The 16,392-nt window shown below is 36.3% G+C and overlaps 1 protein-coding gene across 9 annotated transcripts in view; it reads left to right on the top strand.

Annotated features, from left to right (window-relative positions):
* HFM1 (helicase for meiosis 1) overlaps positions 1–16,392 on the top strand; it is a 94,097-nt gene that overhangs the window by 1,232 nt on the left and 76,473 nt on the right. For all 9 annotated transcript variants that reach the window (XR_005788753.1, XM_040470947.1, XM_040470946.1 and 6 more), the window contains exons 2-4: positions 2,576–2,673; positions 6,702–6,814; positions 8,263–8,575. Coding sequence is in view for 8 of the 9 variants with exons in the window: in XM_040470947.1 (XP_040326881.1) it covers positions 2,603–2,673; positions 6,702–6,814; positions 8,263–8,575 (497 nt within the window). In the remaining variant the exon portion in view is untranslated. The remainder of the gene's footprint in view (positions 1–2,575; positions 2,674–6,701; positions 6,815–8,262; positions 8,576–16,392) is intronic.

The raw sequence follows: 16,392 nt of genomic DNA, 5'->3' as shown, positions 1-16,392 counted from the left end.
CGGTCGGTTGAGCGATGGACTTCCGGCTCAGGTCATGATCTCACCGTGTGTGGGTTCGAGCCCCGCCTCGCACAGCCTGGAGCTTCTTCCGATCCTGTGTCTCCCTCTCTCTCTGCCTTTCCCCACTCTCATTTGTCTCACTCTGTCTCTCAAAAATAAATAAATGTAAACAAAAAAAAATTAAAAATTTTTTTATGTAATGAAAGTGTGAAATTAATAGCCTTTTAGAACCTTAAAGAATTCATTGCATGAATCTTGAACTGGAAAAAAATCACATTTTCTAAATTGAATATTAAAAGTTTGGGGTGAAATTCTAAGTTTCAGAGCTGATGGAAAAATATTTTTATTTAAAATTATTTTTATAAGCTGGTCATTGCTAATGCGTATATCCCACAATGAATTCTTATGGATTATTTACTATGTGCCAGGCACTGTTCTGGGTTATTAGAATATGTTAGTAAACAAAAAGTTCCTGCTCACTCAAGAGGGAGAAAGGTAAATAACCTATAATGTAATGCCAGTTATCAGTTAGTGTTATGAAGAAAAATAATGCACGGTAAGGATGGAGACTTTTAGATAAGTGGTGTTTTCTTTCATAGATGCACATAAGAACAAAAATGCATACATGTTTCTATTCTGGACCAAAAAAGTTATATTCTCTTTTATGCCAGAACTAGAAACTGAATCAAAAGTTCTTTTGAACATATTTGCTGTTTGTAAGGGAGGTTTATTGGTTAGTTTAGGAAATAATTGTCTTTCCAAAACAAGTATTTTTAATTTATAGGTTTGCTTTGTTTGCAGTTTCCTTTAGAATAAAGAATCGAAACACATACATGTAAGCCTTGGGATTTTCTACTTACATTCTGAGGTAGCAAAGCCATATAAAAGTGGCCTGGTGAGTTTTAATTTTCAAAACTTTTTTTGTTGCTTAAAATTATATAGTTCTCCTAAGATGAGAAAGGGAATGTTTTACTTGTTACTTTTTGGGCAGTATAGTAAGCAGCATGGTTAGTATTTTCATTTATACTTTCATCAGGTAATTGTTATCAAGTTCTGAAATTGATTACTTACAGATATTAAAGACTCCTTTAGCATATTTCTGAAGGACTCCTTTCTGTCTCCTACCCTGTTATCCTAGGTTTCTATTGTTAATATAGTCAGTTGTTTTAGACATTTATGGAACCATGGTAATTTGTTTCAATTTCACTGTTTCTTTTTGTTGGTGACTAAGTGATTAATAAATTCAAAAAAACAAAGAGGGCAATTAAGTCAAACAGATGACAGGGAGAAAAAATAACTAAAATAATAAAAAATCCTGCAACATTCTGGATAACTAAGGACAGTCACAAGATATGCATATATTTAGTCCTCTTACCAGTAGAATTTTGTCAAGGGGTGCGTGTGGCAACATTCTTCCCTCCTCCACATACTCCCATGTGTATCTTATCCCCACATCGTGGAAGACTCAAAATTGAAGGGGCATTATCTGACTTGGTTATATGGATTTGCCCACAAGATGGCACTCATATAGTTTCCTGGATTTTAGGTTCTATCCTAAGGAAAGATTTGCAATGTATTAACTATCACAGAATGAATAGAAATGTGATTTGTGCTTTGTGATTTGTGCATCTATTTCATGTTTTGTCATCTAGAATTTTCTATCATGTTTCAGAATTCAGAAAAAAAATTGGGATGCAGTGTTGATGTGCAGGAGAAAGAATGGCAATGTGAATGGAGCAATGTATGTGTCTGTAGACATGGTTCTTTATAGTCTCCTGTCAAATTTGAGGCTTTGTTCAGCCCTAGAATTTTATTATATTCCCATGTGGCCAATGCTGATTATTTTTATCCTTTACATTTAGATAACATCTATGAATGTAAAAATTGTCTTTGTATATGTTTTATGTAGTGTGAATGTAAATATACATATAGATGTTAAACTTGCAATTATTTTTATTTTGGAAAAGTTCAAACATATATATAAAATTGGCAGAACATTATACTAAACTCCATGTACCTATTATATAGCTTAACCAATATCAACTCATTGTCAGTCTGGTTTCATCAGTGTCCCTCTACATCTCCCCATTTATTTTGAAGCAAACCTTTGCATAATTACCTGGTATATTGTTAGAGACACACACATTCATGGTAAAGTACATTATCCTAAATAAAAAATAATGATATGAACAAAATATTGTAAGAGCCCCAAAGAAGCAATTAATTCTGCCTCAGAGAACAGGACAAACTCAGAGAAGCCTTTGAAGAAGGAATGACATTTGACTTATACATGAAGGATGGGTAGGGATTTGCCAAGTAGAGAATGGAAGAAAACACATTGTAAGCATTGACGTAGTATGAAGAGAGGGGTACAAATGTGAATATGCATGAATGAGTGGAGAACAGGGAATAATGTATTTGAATATTGAGGCACTTTGGAGGAAGCTGCAGAAGATACAGCAGAAAGGTGGTCTGTGGTTATTCTGGGAAATTAATGATTATAGTTAATGTGTATAGAAATATTTTTTATAGCTTTATAAATAAAATATAAACTACTTTTTCTGTATTTTGGTAGGTTTATGACACAGTCCAATTTTTAACAATGCTGAAATCAAATGACTCCTTGTTTGCTTTGGATACTTTGTCTTTTGAAAGACCAGATGAAGCTGAAAAGTAAGTCTGCCTTAAAGAATGATAACGTAGTATATTGTTTTAGACATTTTTTATTTTTAAGGGGTTTTAATTTTTTCTCTGGAAATATACAAATGAAAAATGAGGGATCAACAGAATGATGTTTCAGGTAAACATGGAAGTCAGATAAAGGGAGTAACTGAAGTTTAACATCTTAAATGTTATAACTTAAAAAATAGAGTAGATTCTGGCCTGTTTGGCTTTCATGTATTTGCATTTCTGGGTTTTTTTCAGATTATTTTTGGCCAAGGTAAATACTTGAAGTAATGGTCAAACAGTAGCCCTGGACAAGGAGTGATGGCACCTTTTGGCAACGGAATGGGCAGTGTGCCAAGGGCCAAGTGTGTTGGCCAGATTCAGGGCAGGCAGGAAGTAGGGGTGGAAATAAAGATGTGGCACTAAAGGAAATAAGAATGGAGAATAGATAGTATGTTAAATACAGGCTTTTATGGATTTTCACATGTGAATTGTTCTCAATTCTAAGTTTTCTGTGTATTCTCGTGTTATCTTTTTGTAAAAAAAAGATTTTATTTTATTTATTTATTAAAAAAATTTTTTTTGGTGTTTATTTTTGAGAGAGAGAGTTTGTGTGAACAGGGGAGGGGCGGAGAGAGGGGGACAGAGGATCCAAAGTGAGTTTTGTGCTGTCATCAGCAAGCCTGATGTGGGGCTCGAACTCACGAATCGTGAGCCAAAGTTGAACATTCAACCGACTGAGCCACCAGGTGCCTCCAAAAAGATTTTATTTTTAACTAATCTCTACACCTAATATGGGGCTCAAACTCACAACCCTGAGATCAAGAGTTGCATGCTCCACTGACTGAGCCAGCCAGGTGTCCCTGTATTATCCTTTTTTTAAAAAAGGAAGCATTGTGTAAAGTATTTATTGCTTTATTTTTTTCATTCATTCAAATCTTCAAATATTGATTGAATGCTGAAAGGGGTATAAGAAGGATGAAACAGACTTTTACTTAAACAGAACATAAAACTGAGGAGATTAAGCACACATATGGAAAGGCCATTAATAAATAATGCGACCATGTAATTCATTATCTAGAGTAGGACACTTTGAGAGTGAAAGAATGCATCCATTTGCACAACACGTGTTAATCAGGACTGGCCTGCGCAATCATATGGTTGCCAGGACTGGCAATATATGGTTGCGTTTCTAACAATACAATGTCAGGAAAGGGTGCAAAACAAATGATAAGCATATTTTCATGCAATGAAATTTCAGATTTCAAGGGAGACCTGGTACAGACTGATCAGGTTAGGCTTAATGGTAGTGGGGAGAGATGTCAGGAGACTTTGAAGGATTTGATAATTCTGAGAAGCAAAGGGGAAAAGACCACTTGAAGGCAGAGTTTAACAGCAAGAAAAGAGAATGGAGGTGGGGCAATTTGCAGTACTTTTAGGAGATAGTGTGTAAAAAATTTCCTGGAATAGAGGATTCATAAAGGAGAGACTGTGGGACGTAAAGTTAGAAAAGTAAACTGAGGATAGATTGTGGTGGGAGATAAATGTCAGAATAAGGATCTTGGACATGACTGTATGTGTTGAAAGCCACAGAACTGAATCAACAAACATTTATTCACTAATATGCCTAATTATCTAAAGGACTGTGCTATTATTGATGTGAATGGAGGTAAATCAAAACCCTTGTGTGTTTATGATCTGGGGGTGGTATCAGACTGATCTATCTGTCCATCATCAATGTTTTTATTACCTCTATATAGACCTACACACAGACACACACAATGCAATAGGACTGTGATAAATATTATAGGTTCACATAGTAGTTACAGAGAGAGAAGGGAGACAACCTAGGGGGATTTCATGAGGATAGGACTTGAGCTGGATTTCGAATGAACATTAGCTCTAGTACTTAGAACACAATACTCAGTGAATAATTATTGAATAGGTTAATGAAGGAATGAAACAGTTGAACTTCTATGGGTAGATAGGGCAAAGGGTCATGTACAGTGGCAAGCAGTGTAAAGGAAATATTTTTGAACAAAGATGAAGGACAGAATGTAGCATCTATTTGGCGTACAAATAGTTCACTTTGGTCTTGACTTATGGTAAGTAGTGTAGGAGAATTAAAATTGTAAGGTAGCCTAAGGCCACTTGAAGTTTGGCATTATTTGGAAGCCACTAAAGTATTTTGAATGGAATAAATATGATGAAAACAATTCTAAGTTAATGTGACAGGAGTGTGTAAAATATATTAGAGACAGCTGGAGGCAGTGAGGCCAGTGAAAACCCTTTTGTTTTTAAGCAGACATAAGTTGATTAGAGCCTTGATTAGAATGGTGACAGTGGAAAAACAAGGAAATGATGAATTCAAGAAGCATTATAAGAAGATGAAGTAAGACGTATATGTGTGGTTATAGTGGTAAAAGATTTTACTGTGATTTGGATTCTGGATGGCTGAGAGAAAAAATAGGCAAATCATAAAGAAGATTTGATTTTATGGGTGGGGGCTGAATAGTAGAGCTAGATGTGTGCTTTTTGTATCTTGTTAACATCTTTCTTAGATTTTCTGAAATAGTCTCTGTCTAGAAAAGAGTTAATACATCAGGCCTAAACTGCTGTCCTTGAAAAAGTCCTGCTTGCAAGAATGGCCTTTGGCTGGAGTCAGAACTTTAGGAAAGTTCCCACCATTTACTGATAAGAGTGGCTCAGTGCCTAAACTGTTTATACAGATAATATGGTTTATGCTGAACATCTGCTTTTCTTCTGAGAATCTAGAATTTAGGTATGTACCAGACAGGGGATGCCCACATGATTAGTCCCCAGTAAAAACCCTTGGCATTGAATCTCTAATGAGCTTCTCTCATTGTCAACACTTCACACATGTTGTCACAGATTGTTGCTGAGGGAATTAAAGGTGTCCTGTGTTACTGTACTGGGAAAGGATCTTTGGAAACCTGTGCCTGATTTCCCCTGAAATTTGCCCCATAGTCACGAGTAGGACTGAATGATGAGTCCTGTGAATCAACCCACTGCATCATTGGCTCTGGGGTGATCTTGGGGACCCTCTGACATAATACTAAATTTCAGATGTTTTGGCCTATCATCACACAGTCTGTCAGACATTGTTAAATAACGTGTTGTAGGTTTTTGATTTGGAAAACATAGTTGTAGTAGCTATGTGTTATATGCTGTGAAAGGCAGAAAAGTAAAAGGCTCGGTCTCTCACTTTTGAGGGCTTAAAATTCTAAATGAAGAGAGTAAAAAGCAAATCATAAGATCCTTTTAACTTGGTGTAGGCAGTATATGTGATGCTTTTCTCAACTTTATTTCCTGTCGCTTAATACTTTTTTTCCAGTGAAGGACAAATCAACTTTGATTGGAAAGTAAATAGTAAAGCATTATATGTTAATAGGATCATGGGTGAAAGATAAGGAGAAGTAGTTGACAGTGACAACAGAGTCACAGAGTGGCAAAAATCTCAACAATTACTGTAGGTTTACAAAGGGATTGTCAGTTTCAACTGGTTTCTTGGATTTTCTGGGGTTTGTAGATGGTTCTGGATCAAGAATATTTGGATTAGTACATTAATTTGTAATAATGTTTTAGGAATGTTCTAGAGTACCAGCAGTGGTGTTATTTACACACTGATGACCCATGATTAGTTGTAAGGTGTGTCATAAGTAATTTATTATTTGTGATAGTTAAGATGCTAATGTTTCAGAATGATTTACTATTTTTTATATTGGAGAAGATTTAAGATTCTTGTCACAAGCGTTTGAATTAGACAAAAAGAGACGGAGTTATAGCCATTATTTAGGTAGCATATCTCACATAGCAGTGCCATTAACCCTATGACACACAAGAAAAAAAAGATTGAGCACACTGCTGTGTATAGGGATACATCAAAGTCACCACAGAAAGTTAATTTATAGGATATTTATCTAAGAGTCTGTAATTGAGTAATGTTTAATTAATAGATAGTTTCTGATGTAACTTTATTAACATATATATTCACACTTTTATATTTTATACAGCTATCCAGACACTGAAAAATCATTGGATTGGTTTCTCCCACCTGCGCCATTGATATCGGAAATTCCAGATACTCAGGCATTAGAGGATGAAATAGAAAGTCATAAACTGTTAGGTAAACTATCACATAAACCCGTGCAGTTTATGTCAGTGTAAAAAATCTAGTAAATCTAAAGTGCTAATCTGGGGGCGCCTGGGTGGCGTAGTCGGTTAAGCGTCCGACTTCAGCCAGGTCACGATCTCGCGGTCTGGGAGTTCGAGCCCCGCGTCGGGCTCTGGGCTGATGGCTCAGAGCCTGGAGCCTGTTTCCGATTCTGTGTCTCCCTCTCTCTGCCCCTCCCCCATTCATGCTCTGTCTCTCTCTGTCCCAAAAATAAATAAACGTTGAAAAAAAAAAATTAAAAAAAAAAAAAAATAAATAAAGTGCTAATCTAAAGTGCTTAATCTAAAGTGCTAATTCCTTTATTTTAATGGAATAAAATAAAGGAGACTTCTTTTATTCAAAATAGTGCTCACCAAATCTTAAAATCTAAAACATTTTTCATCTCATTACATACATATACATACATATGCATATTATATGTTTACAATACACTGTCGCACATATACGTGTTCTATTGTATGAATTTGTTTCCTCTTACCCTTAAAACTGTCATTGTCATTTAGTTTGTTTCTTCCCCTTTACTAAAGATAAAGGAAACCTTTACCAAAACAGATTCCAAAAAACAATATGCAGAATATTATATATAGTTTGGTACCATTTTTATAAAGCTAAAAATAAGCATACTCAATATATGTGATCTAATGTGATATTGTTGATAAAACTTTTATTTTTAAATTAGGTGATAGTTCATATATGTATATTTTCTTAAGCTTTGTAATTTGTATATATTTTGTATATGAAAATGTACATTATTTATATTCTTGTATGTACCAAATAATATATAGAATATATAGGCTATGTATACTATATATAGTATGTATAAAGTATATATAAAGATGGTAAAGCAAATTTATGCCCTAACAAGGCCTATAGACTCCTGACTTCTCAAAGATGCTTGTAAAGTCTCTGTAAAGAAACCTTTAACATTTTGTCACCTTGATGAAAGCATTCCTTTATTTTGATATTAGAAGCAATATTACAAAGTTAAAAGGATTGTATCATGTATTTTAATACTGAATCAAATTCAGTAACATTTTATGATTGTTCATTGTATTTCTGTGTGTAAATTAGTTATATAAATTTTCAAATCTTCATAATTGTATAATTATATCATTTCTAGTAGATAGAAATGATAGATAGCAATACTTAAATATTATAATTATGGCTATTTCTGTGAGTCAGGAATTAAACCTGTCCTATAATATAGTTTTTATATAAATTTCAAATGTCAGTAATTCCTGATTAATTTCTGAATGCCCTTCAGTGATATAATATACCTTAATAGTTACAATTACCTATATTTCAAACTTTTGAAAAATTTTATTACAATTTTTCATGGTCATTTTAAAAATTTGTTTTCATGAAGAACATGTATTAATCAATATATTCCATTTTTGTAGGTCAGGAAAAGAAGCCAAAAATGTTACCATCAAATTTAAAGATAACTAATGAAGACACAAATTATATTTCACCAACACAAAAATTCCAGTTTGCCTTTTCCTCAAAAAAATATGAAGAAGATTATCTGAATTTAGGAGGGGCAGGTAATGATGACTTATCACATGTTCCTGGCAAGCTGACGTATGGTTCTTCTCAGAAATACAAAAATCACATTGGCACTGAGATAGCACCTGGGAAAAATGTTCCAGATGATACAAAATTAGTTAATTTTGCAGAAGATAAAGGAGAGAGCACATCAGCCTTCCGGAAAAGGTAATTAATTAAATGAAATACACACTATTCAGTGATAAAGTTAAATGTTTATGTGTCTTTCCAGAAGTATGAAGTATGATAGAATCTAAATGGGAAAAACATCAACAACAAATACAGAGTCTATATACCAGATGCCCTGTTAACTCTGGGATTGTAGTCATAGGTTCTTGCCTTCAGAGTGGTACAACTTAATGGGAGAAAGACAGTAAATAACTAAAAATAATTGATTAAATGCTTTGTAGTATGACAATTATTTTGATGAAATATATGGTTAAAACAAAGGTTCTCAAACTTTTTGTTGTTAGGACCCTTTTACATTTAAAAATTATTGGGAATTCCCAACAGTTTTTGTGTATGTGATTTATATCTATCAATATTTAACCATATTAGACATTAAAACTGAAAAATTTTAAAGGCAAACATGTTAGTAATATTATGAAAATTGTTTTGACCTTATGAACTCTCTGAAAGAGTCTCCACCATCCTTGATCTCATGGTTCATGAGTTTGAGCCCCACTCGGGATCTGTGTTGTTAGTGTGGAGCCTGGTTAGGATTCTCTCTTTCTCTCTCTCTGCCCCTCCCCCTCACACCAGCATGCTCTCACTCTCTCTCTGTCTCTCAAAATATGTAAATAAATTTAACCTTAAGGAGATATAGAATTAAACTAAGGACAAATGAAGAAGGAGAGTATTCCAGGTAGAAGGAATACTATGTGCAGAAAAGACTTAAGGTAGCACAGAGCTTGGCCTATTCTTAGAAAAATTCCTTTTGTTTAGAATCAGAGGGAATGCTGAGGGGTAAGGTTTGGAAAGGCCAGGTCATTCAGAGTCAGGTAGGCATGATAAACTTTGTGCTTTTTCTTAAAGCACTGTTTCTTTTTCCTTTTTTTTAATTTTTTTAATGTTTATTATTTTTGAGAGAAAGAGAGAGACACGTTGTGCGTGGGGGAGGGGCAGAGAGAAAGGAAGACAGAATCTGAAGCAGCCTCTAGGCTGAGAGCTGTCAGCACAGAGCCCGATGCAGGGCTCGAACCCACGAACCGTAAGATCATGACCTGAGTCAAAATCTGACGCTTAACTGACTAAGCCACCCAGGTGCCCCTTTTAAAGGCACTGTTTGTTAAACTGTGGCCTGTGGACCCACTGTATCAGAATCACTTGGAGTGCTTACTAGAAAGTTGGATTCTTGGATCCTACCATTGACCTATTGAATCATAGTCTAGATAAAGGTAAGGATGGAACCCAGACCATTTTTAATAATTTTTTTAGATGATTGTTGTGCACACTAAAGTTTGAGAACCAGTGTGCTGAGGTCCTGCATTTTAAGCAAAGGAGTAAAATCAGATTTTTTAAAAAAATTTAAAGTCCATCTTGGCATCAGTATGATGAATTAGAAGGGATCTAGGATGCACTGTGAAAAGTTACTTAGAAGGTTGTTTTATTAGTCCAGGTGAGAGAGAGTGGGAGCCTGATGTAGACTGTGGTAGCAAGAATGAGAGTTCAGAGTGATTTATGAGATCGTATCCCATAGGACCCAAAGGATTATTAGATATGACACCTGGACTCCTAGTTTTCTGGCTTAAGCCCGAATGATGTAGGAGGTAGTGCCCTTTCGTGATCTAGAAAACTAAAGGAAAAACAGGTTTAGAAGAAGGCGATGAGTACAGATTCGGACATGTTGGTTTTTTGGGGGGTTTTTTTGATATGTTGATATTAAGTACCTATAAATTGTGTAAATAGAATTGGATGTATGGGTTTAAGATTCAGAAGAGATCTAGTTGACAGTTTTTGTGTTCTCTGTGACATAAGAGATGAAGTTATTTATGGAGTTTGAGGGGAAAAGGTATTAAGCAAGTATGAGAAGGGTAGAAGTGATTATGGAAAATGGGAAAGCAATTCACTTAGAATAATAACAGGATTGTTGGGTACTCTAAAGGGCCCGATTGAGGTTTATGTCTATGCATTTTTGTATAATAGCTCTATTAACATATAATTACATACAAATTCACTCTGTGTACAGTTCATTGGTTTTTAGAATAGTCACAAGAGTTGTGCAGTCATCACTACTATCCTCAAAAGAAACTCTACTTCATTATTGATCACTCTCCTTTCCAACTCATCATCCTCCCCTCTCCCCAGACCCTGGCAACCATTAATTTTTCTGTTTCTATGGATTTACCTGTTCTAGACATTTCATGTAGTGGAGTCATACAGTGTCTGGTCTTTTGTGTCTGGCTTGTTTCACTTAGCATAATGTTTTCAAGGTTTATCTGTACTATGTCACATATCAGTACTTCATTCTTTTTATGGCCAAATAATATTCCATTGTGTGGACAATACCATATTTTGTTTACCCATCAATTGTTGCACATTTGAATTGTTTCCACTTTTTGGCTATTACTAGTAATGTTGCTGTGAACATTCATATACACGTTTTTCTGTGAACATATTTTTAATTTTTATTTATTTTTATTTTTTTGAGAAGGGGGAGGGGCAGGGTGAGAGAAGAGGGGGCAAAGAATCTCCTCTTGGAGACTCCCACGGAGGAGCCCCTGTGGAGCTCGATCCCACGACTGTGAGATCATGACCTGAGCTGAAATCAAGAGTCAGGTGCTCGACTGACTGAGCCACCCAAGTGCCCCATTTTTAAAAATATTTTGAAATTCTTTTGGATTTATACCTAGAATTGGAATTTCTGGGTCATATAGTAACTCTCTACTTAACTTTTTTGAGGAACTGCCAAAGTGTTTTCCAGATTAACTGCACCACTTTACAATCCCACAAATAATATGTGAGGGTTCCAGTTTCTCCACATCCTTCTTAGCAGTTGTCTTTTTTATTATAGCCAGTCTAGTAGGTGTGAGTGCCTCTCATTGATTAGCATTTTCCTAATGATTAATGATATTGGGCATCTTTTCATGTGATTATTGGCTACTTTTATATCATCTTAGGAGTGATGTCTATTCAAATCCTTTGCCTGTTTTTTTTATTGTTGAATTATAAGCATTCTTTATATATTCTTTATAAAAGTCTCTCATCAGCTATATGATTTCAAATATTTTCTCCCTTTCTTTGTGTTTTTTTTCACTTTTTAAAGCAATTTTTTAATGTTTATTTATTTTTGAGAGAGAGAGCGACAGACAGACAGACAAACAGAACCAGAGACAGAGCATGAGCAGGGGAGGGGCAGAGAGAGAAGGAGACAGAATCTGAAGCAGGCTCCAGGCTCTGAGCTGTCAGCACAGAGCCTGACATGGGGCTTCAACTCATGAACCATGAGATCATGACCTGAGCTGAAGTTGGACATTTAACCAACTGAGCCACCCAGGAGCCCCTATTTTTCACTCTTTATCAGCATAAAAGTTTTTAATTTTGATGAGGTCCAGTTTATCTGATTTTTCTTTTGTTCCTTTGACTTTTGGTGTCGTTTCCAAGAAACCATTCCCTAACCAAAGTTGTAAAGATTAACTACTACATTTTCTTCTAAGATTTTTATAGTTTTAGCTCTTACATTTAGGTCTGTGATCTATTTTGAGTTAACTTACATAATGCAAGGTAGAAGTCCAACTTCACTTTTTTTTGTATGTAGATATCCAGTTGTTCTACACCATTTGTTGAAAAAACTATTCTTTCCTCATTGAATGTCATAGCACTTTCATTGAAAATCAGTTGACCATAAATGTAAAGTCTGGGGGGTTTTCTGAACCCAGCAAGTTCTCTGAATCTCTGGTACCAATGGGTGTCCAACAATTCAATTCTATATTCATACTAATTCCTAGAGTTAGCATTACACCCTATATGTTAAGGACTCAGTTCCATAAGACTGCCCCATTTCAGATGCCATCCACAAATAGGGTGCCAGGCTACCCACATTTCTGCCCTGCAGACTACAAGTTTGGGGTTCCCATAATCCCCACATTAGGTTTAATAACTTGTTAGAATGACTTATAGAACTCAGGAAAACACTATACTTACGTCTACCGCTTCATTATAAAGGATACTATTCAGAAACAGTCAAATGGAAGAGATGCATAGAGCAAGGTATTCAGAAGGAGGGTGTGTAGAGCTTCCATGCCTCTCCAGGTACATTACCCTCTGAGCACATTGGTTTGTTCACCACCTTGGAAGTTCTCTGAACCCCCCGTCATTTACGGGTTTTTCCTTTATGGTAGTTTCATTAGATAGGCATGATTGATAAAATCATTGGCCATTGGTGATTGAACTGCCTCTCCATTACTCTCCCTTCCTTGGATGCCACAGGTGAGGCTGAAAATTCAATCCTCTAATCAAAGTTTATTTTTTCTGGCAGTTAACCCCAATCCTGAAACTATGTGGGGGTCCTACAAGATTCACCTCATTAGCATAAACTCAGGTGGGATTGAAAGGGGTTGTCATGAATAACAAATGATGCTTCTCTTACTCCTATTACACAGAAAATTCTAAGGGTTTTGGGAGCTCTGTGCCAGGAACTGAGGACAAAGTGAATACATATTTCCTATTATGTTAAATAGGAAATGCCCTACTATACTAAATAGTTAACTGTATACTAAATAAAGGTTTATTTCTGGACTCTGAATTCTATTCCATTACCCAACATGTCTGTCCTTATGACTTGCATAAGGGCATATCCCACACTGTCTTGATTGCTGTAGCTTTGTTGTAAAGTTTCAGATTGAGATGTGTGAATCCTCCAATTTTGTTCCTTTTTTCAAGAAATTTTTTTGGCTCCTCTGGGTTCTTTGCATTTTCATATGAATGTTATGATAAACTGGTCAATTTCTGCAAAGAAGCCAGCTGGAATTTTGATAGGGATTGTGTCAAATCTGTAGATCAACTTGAAGAATATTGGCATCTTATTAACATTAAGCCTTCCATTATGTGAATATGGGATATCTTTCCATTTATTTAGTTTTTATTTAGTTTCTTTCAATGATGTTGTGAGGTTTTCAGTAGACAGGTCATACTTATTTTGTTAAATGTATTCCTAAGTATTTTATTCTTTTCGATACTTTTTAAAATAAATTTTTTTTTTTCAGATTGTACATCGCAAGTGTATAGACATCAGCAATTGATTTTGGTATATACTGATTTTTGTATCTGCAATCTTGGTGATGATGACTCTGAATTTTTTTTTTTTAAATGTTTCTTAGAGAGAGAGCAAGAGAGAGAGAGAGAGAGAGAGCGTGCGTGTGCACGTGAGCTGGAGAGAGGAACAGAGAGATGGGGAGAGAGAATCCCAAGCAGGCTCCACATTGTCAGCACAGAGCCCAACATAGGATTCGTTCTTACGAACTGCGAGATCATGACCTGGGCCGAAATCGAGAGTCAGGCACTTAACTGACTGAGCTGCCCAAGCACCTCCTCCCTTTTTTTTTTTGTGACACTGAATTTTAATGTTCAAGTATTTTATCATCCACCTAACTGCTTTTTCCAGGAGTGTTCCCCTGCCTAGCTGCAATTATTTAAAATTTTTTTTAATGTTTATTTATTTTTGAGAGAGAGAGAGAGAGTGAGCAGGGGAAGGGCAGAAGAGAAGGAGACACAGAATCCAAAGCAGGCTTCAGGCTCTGAGATGTCAGCGCAGAGCCTGACGCGGGGCTCGAACCCACAAACTGTGAGATCATGACCTGAGCCGCAGTCGTATGCTTAACCGACTGAGCCACCCAGACGCCCCTCCAGCTGCAATTATTTTATTTTATTTTTTTTTAAATGTTTATTTGTTTTGGAGAGAGAGAGAGAGGCAGAGTGCAAGCAGGGGAGGGGCAGAGAGAGGGAGACACAGAATCTGAAGCAGGTTCCAGGCTCCGAGCTGTCAGCACAGAGCCGTATGCGGGGCCCGAACTCACAAACAGTGAGATCATGACCTGAGCTGAAGTCGGACCCTTAACTGACTGAGCCACCTATGTGCCCCAAGCTGCAATTATTTTAAAAAGTACATGGATTCATCCAGGATTGAGGTTTTGCAAGATAAGTATGTTAAAAGGATAAAGGAGAATTGGAGTTTAGAATATTGGTAAAAAAGAGTGGTCAAAAAGATAGGCCATGGAATCTAAGTTCATTAAAGATATATGAGAAAAGAGAAGGGAAGATAGTTTGGGAGAAAATAAAGAGGTTCATTAAAGTAAATTTGTTTTTGTTTTTGTGTTTTTGTTTTACCTCATTGGTACCTTGTGCAAACAAGCTAAAAGGATAAGAGGTTGTGGTCAGAGAATGATATATCAGAATGATTGATTTGAGAGGAGGAGCAGTTCTGGATAATGACAGTGTTTAAGATGATAGAATAGGTGGATGAGATTGTTTGAAGAAGAAAGCCACTGGAGATGAATGCCTAAGAAATGGAGGGGAGGGGATTTTGAATGGCTCATCTACGTGAATGTTGAAGTAACGCAGATAGTGGCAGAATTTGAGATTGAGAGGAAAAGATTCTAAAGTGACCAGAGGTTAATATATGATAAATGCCATGAGGAGGGTTGCAAGGTGGTGTAACTAGATAGCATAGATACTTTTGTAAGACAATGGAAGCATAATGATGCAGATTTAGGGTGGAGGAGGCACAGATTCTCAACCCTCAAGTACATTGGATGTGGAAGATTTAACAGTTTCTCCTTAAGATTTGAAGAAGCAAGAGTTTTTTAGGGTAATGCAATATTTTTGTTAAGATCAGGAAGTAACTGTAACAATCAGTGAAGAAGCTGAGAACATGGAGGAGTATATGGATTGGCAGTTCTAGAGGAACTAGGAAGAATCTGAGGTCTAGAGAATTTAGATAACTAGCACATGGATAATATTTTACTGTTTGAAAAACTTATTTTTAACTTTAAAGTCACACAGCTAGAAAGTGGAGAGCTTTAGATTTATTTATTTATTATTTTTTTAATTTTTTAACATTTATTCATTTTTGAAAGGCAGAGAGAGACAGAGCACGGACGGGGGAGGGGCAGAGAGAGAGGGAGACACAGAAACAGAAGCAGGCTCCAGGCTCCAGGCTCCAGGCTCCAGGCTCCCAGCTGTCAGCACAGAGCCCGATGCGGGGCTCGAACTCACCGACCGCGAGATCATGACCTGAGCCGAAGTCAGCTGCTTAACCGACTGAACCACCCAGGCGCCCCGAGAGCTTTAGATTTAAACCCAGGTTTTTCTGAGGTGCCGGGGTGGCTCAGTAGGTTGAGTGTAAGACTTCAGCTCAGGTTGTGATCTTGTGGCACGTGGGTTTGTGCTCCACATCGGGCTCTGTGCTGACAGCTCAGAGCCTGGAGCCTGCTTTGGATTCTGTGTCTCCCTCTCTCTCTGCCCCTTCCTTGCTCATGCTGTGTCTCTCTGTCAAAAATAAACAAACATCAAAAAATAAAAATAAACCCAGGTTTTTCTGACTCCAAAGTCTATGCTTTTAACTGATAATGACAGCATACAGCAAGGAGTTATCCTGTGGCATAAGTTGTTTTTCTTGTCCTCGATACTATTTCATAATCAGATTCTATTATATTATCCAAGGCTAACCATCTGCTTTTGAATTTTCTATCTTTAAAGAGAGCTGCTAACTGAGGGTTGATGGGGGGTGGGAGGGAAGGGAGGGTAGGTGATGGGTATTGAAAAGGACATCTTTTGGGATGAGCACTGGGTGTTGTATAGAAACCAATTTGACAATAAATTTCATATATTAAAAAATAAATAAACATTTAAAAAAGAGAGCTGCTAGTGTTGGAGGATGCGTACCTACAGTTTTCTCTCAAATGTATTTCTCAATCTATAGTGTTTTTAAAGACTCATTCTTTCTTATATGGAAACATGTCATTAAAACTAATAGTAGGGGCACCTTA

Source organism: Herpailurus yagouaroundi, unplaced genomic scaffold (assembly GCF_014898765.1).
Source record: "Herpailurus yagouaroundi ecotype Mexico unplaced genomic scaffold, PumYag 77, whole genome shotgun sequence".
In the NCBI taxonomy this organism is placed as follows: domain Eukaryota; kingdom Metazoa; phylum Chordata; class Mammalia; order Carnivora; family Felidae; genus Herpailurus; species Herpailurus yagouaroundi.
This window is presented reverse-complemented; position numbering and strand designations above follow the sequence as displayed.